At 46.0% G+C, this 3,467-nt stretch overlaps 1 protein-coding gene across 4 annotated transcripts in view; it reads right to left on the bottom strand.

The window, feature by feature from the left end:
* The window catches only part of drd4-rs (dopamine receptor D4 related sequence), a 4,142-nt gene extending 746 nt beyond the window's left edge, over positions 1 to 3,396 (bottom strand). Inside the window, exons 1-5 of one of the 4 annotated variants that reach the window (XM_031841115.1) lie at positions 3,096 to 3,396; positions 2,195 to 2,546; positions 1,918 to 2,027; positions 1,127 to 1,743; positions 329 to 493 (exon numbers count right to left, since the gene is read on the bottom strand). In XM_031841115.1, the coding sequence (XP_031696975.1) occupies positions 329 to 493; positions 1,127 to 1,743; positions 1,918 to 2,027; positions 2,195 to 2,485 (1,183 nt within the window). In that variant the 5' untranslated portion in view covers positions 2,486 to 2,546; positions 3,096 to 3,396. Of the gene's footprint in view, positions 1 to 6; positions 494 to 1,126; positions 1,744 to 1,917; positions 2,028 to 2,194 lie in introns of those variants that run through there. The other 3 variants (XM_031841117.1, XM_031841116.1, XM_031841118.1) reach the window with 3 other exon arrangements.
* Positions 3,397 to 3,467: the final 71 nt, after the last annotated feature.

The raw sequence follows: 3,467 nt of genomic DNA, 5'->3' as shown, positions 1-3,467 counted from the left end.
AATATAAGACTGTATCATCTGCATAACAAAGAATATTACAGGTCGTGGTGGTGTAATAATATTGTTCATGTAGATTTCGGTTGAGTCGATCTTTCATTCGTTCATTGTTTATGAACAAACATAAAACAGTTCCATGAATATACACAGATTCTAGATGAGCTGTCCAATCAGAGGACTGGGAACACCTTGAGGACATAAACAGTCCTCCAGCTCTATTATTCTTTTTTACTTGGTCCTAAAACATTTCTGGGGGGAACTTTAACTCTTAAGACTCTCTTTCCTGAACCCAAGGTGATCAGACTTCTACAGGTTAAACATGTTTCATGACCATCAACAGGAGAATGATGAAGAGCCGTGGTGCAGGCGCTCTCTGCTCGGTGAGTGTTGTGAGTAAATGTGTCTCTGGTGTAAAGCTGCTCCTGAGACGGTTTCCACGGAGATAGGTAGAAGCAGTGTCTATTTTTACTGCGAGGATCACAGCTTCGCTCTGTTACTGTAACACATGAAGAGCAGAGTGTTATTCTGCTGCATCTCACACACCAAATACAAAACATCTCCAGTGTCTCCATAAGTATTCTCGTCAACGTGAATATTTAACGTGTGAAGAGACAAAGACGTTCACACTGTGACGGTTCTCAGGGTTCCAAAAACATGAATTCAATTTAAGAAAACAGGATTTAGTAATGTCAGATATTTTTGTAGTTGGAAGCTTCTATTTAAACTTCATTGTGAGGAAATAAAAAGGGACGATTGAGGTGAAGAATATCTCATATTTTCTGTTTTTAATAATATATAATGTGTGTTTTATCTGTAAACAGCTGAGACGCTGCTTCTGTTTTCACTTTGTGACACTGACTGTAGCAGGAACTACTGTCTGTCTGTCCGTCTGTTCGTCTAGATATTAGAGGAACAGGAAGAAGAAGAGGCAAAAGAAGAAGAGGAAAAGGAGAAGAAGAGGAAGAGGAAGAGGAAAAGGAGGAAGAAGAAGAGGAAGAGGAAGATGAAGCAGCAGCAGCTCTGGAAGTAGAAGTAAATGAGGAAGAGTATGTTTCCTGTTTGTCTGCCTGTAGGATAGTTGCTTCCTGTGTTCTCGCACCTGATTGGATGTAGAACGAGTGAGACTCACCGACGACGACAGGAAGAACCTTCATGGCCTTCCGTTCTCTGCCGCTGACTCTGCTGCTCTTGCTGTTTCTTCTTCTTCTTCCTCTCTCTGCAGCGTTCGTCTTCATTGGGCTGACGTCGGTGTCTATCTGCGTCGTCATCGGGTCGCTCTCCACGGCGACCCCCGCGCCCTCCGGGGTTGCAGAGGGCGTTGTCACGGAGACAGCGGACGGAGAGGCGGGGCTTAGCCCGGCCGGCTCGCCGTACGTGGCCTTCCCTTGACCCTTCGCCCGCCTCATCAAAGCCGAGCTGAGATGCAAAGAGAGGGCTCGACGACCGGCTCGACCACCGGCTGACCGGTGCCGACTGCTCCATCGCCGCAGGCCTCGAAAAATCCAATAATACAAGAAGAGCATCACGGGACACGGCACGAAGAAAGAGCACACGGACGAGTACACCACGAACCAGTCGTCCTCCAGTCTGCATACGCTCGGATCGCGACCCGGCACCTGGTTCAGACCGAAGAGGACCGGACTGGCCACGCCCAGAGACAGCACCCAGGTAGCGGTGATGAGGGCCAGCTGACGGACGCTGAACTGGTTCCTGTTGTACCTCAGAGGGACCACCACCGCTATGTACCTGAAACACGACACGGGACAGCTGAGTCACAAAGGATGTCTGGTTTTTAAAGTCTTTAAAACAGACAAAACTTCTCTAGTTGTCACACGAGAATCTGAACTGACTGTTCTTTAAACGAATCTCAGATCCAGGTTGGACCTTGAGACAGACGTGTTGGACAGGTGGTGGACTCACCTGTCCACACTGATGGCACACAGGTTGAGGATGGAGGCGGTGCACAGCATCACGTCCATGGTCATCAGAGCATCACAAATAAAGGTGCTCAACGTCCAGACACCCAGAAACTAAACACAAGAAGAAGAAACAGGAGAGGAAGAAGAATGACAGACACACCGATTGAACCAAATGATGAATCCTCCCTGAACATAACTGTCCTCACTATACACATCCCCCCTTCTAACATGTCCTCACATGGTGGGTTAAAGTCACACTAGTCCTCATAAACACTGACCTCAGAGTAGACGTAGAGCGGCAGCACCAGCACGGCCAGCAGAAGGTCGGCCACCGCCAGGCTGACGATGAAGTAGTTGGTGGCGGTTTTCAAAGAGCGCTCGGTGAGCACGCTCAGACACACCAGGACGTTCCCCAGGATGATGACCAGGATTAGGGGGACACCGAGGACTAGGGCCAGATAGTTGTAGTCCTTCAGGTGCATCTCACCTTGAGGGCTTCCAGGTGTCACGTCGTCCATGACGGAGGCCCCGAACACAGCCGAACACAGCTGCTGGGTTTCATTTAACATTGTTTCTCTTCACTCATCACATGACGTCTGATGGGTGTTGTTTTCTTCTGCTGACAGTAAACTACAAACAGGGAAATGTAGTTTCTTTTAATACTAGAGCACCAAAAGTGGATTAATCCTCCACTGGAAATAGCCCCAAACAAATGCACTTCCTCTTATCTTTCTAAAATCAAAAGCTGCCACAATGGAAACTCTTAACTTATCAGAGTGATTGTGTAAATATCAATACTTGTTGTTTAAATAGGTGTAGTTTGTCAGGATTTACCATGACGCCCAGAGACGAGGACCAACACAAAGACGATATTCACCACCTACATAAACAGCTTCACTGTTACCATGTTCATCACTGCTTGCAGCTTTAACTATCATTATTATACATGAAGAGAGGAGGAACCACCGTGGTTATAAAGACTGAGTGATAATGCAAAAAACACCTGATCTAACTTTAGAAACATAATGCATAATATAATACTATCATATTTGATAATTTCTATAAAACAAAAGACCAACCGGCTCCAACTCACTCAACAGCTGTGAAAGTCAACATGAAACTGAATCAAAGAAAGAAAAAAGAAGTCAACAGTAGAAAACGTGAAAGATTCAGACTCACAGATTCTCCACATTACGTTTGCTCTTGTTTCACTTTATTTTCTCCGTTTTGAGAAAGTTTTATTTCTCCAGTTTACAATCACAGATTTTACAATCTGTACAACATCCTCGCTCCTCAGACATCCTCCTGATCTCCTCCTCGTCCTCCTGGTCCTCCTGATCTCCTCCTGGTCTCCTCCTATTCCATCATTGTCTTCCTCCTCCTGTTTCTTTGCTTCTCCTCATCATCTTTTCTGCTCTGAAGTGACAAACTTTTTTCTTCTGGTCTAAAATCAACATCCAAAGACCGTCGTCGCCTCCTCTCTCTCTTCATCTCTCTCTCTTCATCTCTCTCTCTCTCTCTCTCTCTGTCTCTCCCTGTCTCTCTCTCTCT

The sequence above is a fragment of the Anarrhichthys ocellatus genome, unplaced genomic scaffold, assembly GCF_004355925.1.
Source record: "Anarrhichthys ocellatus isolate YVR2014 unplaced genomic scaffold, GSC_Weel_1.0 scaffold3840, whole genome shotgun sequence".
Taxonomy (NCBI): domain Eukaryota; kingdom Metazoa; phylum Chordata; class Actinopteri; order Perciformes; family Anarhichadidae; genus Anarrhichthys; species Anarrhichthys ocellatus.
The sequence above is the reverse complement of the archived record's forward strand: the minus strand, read 5'-3'. Positions and strand labels throughout refer to the sequence as shown.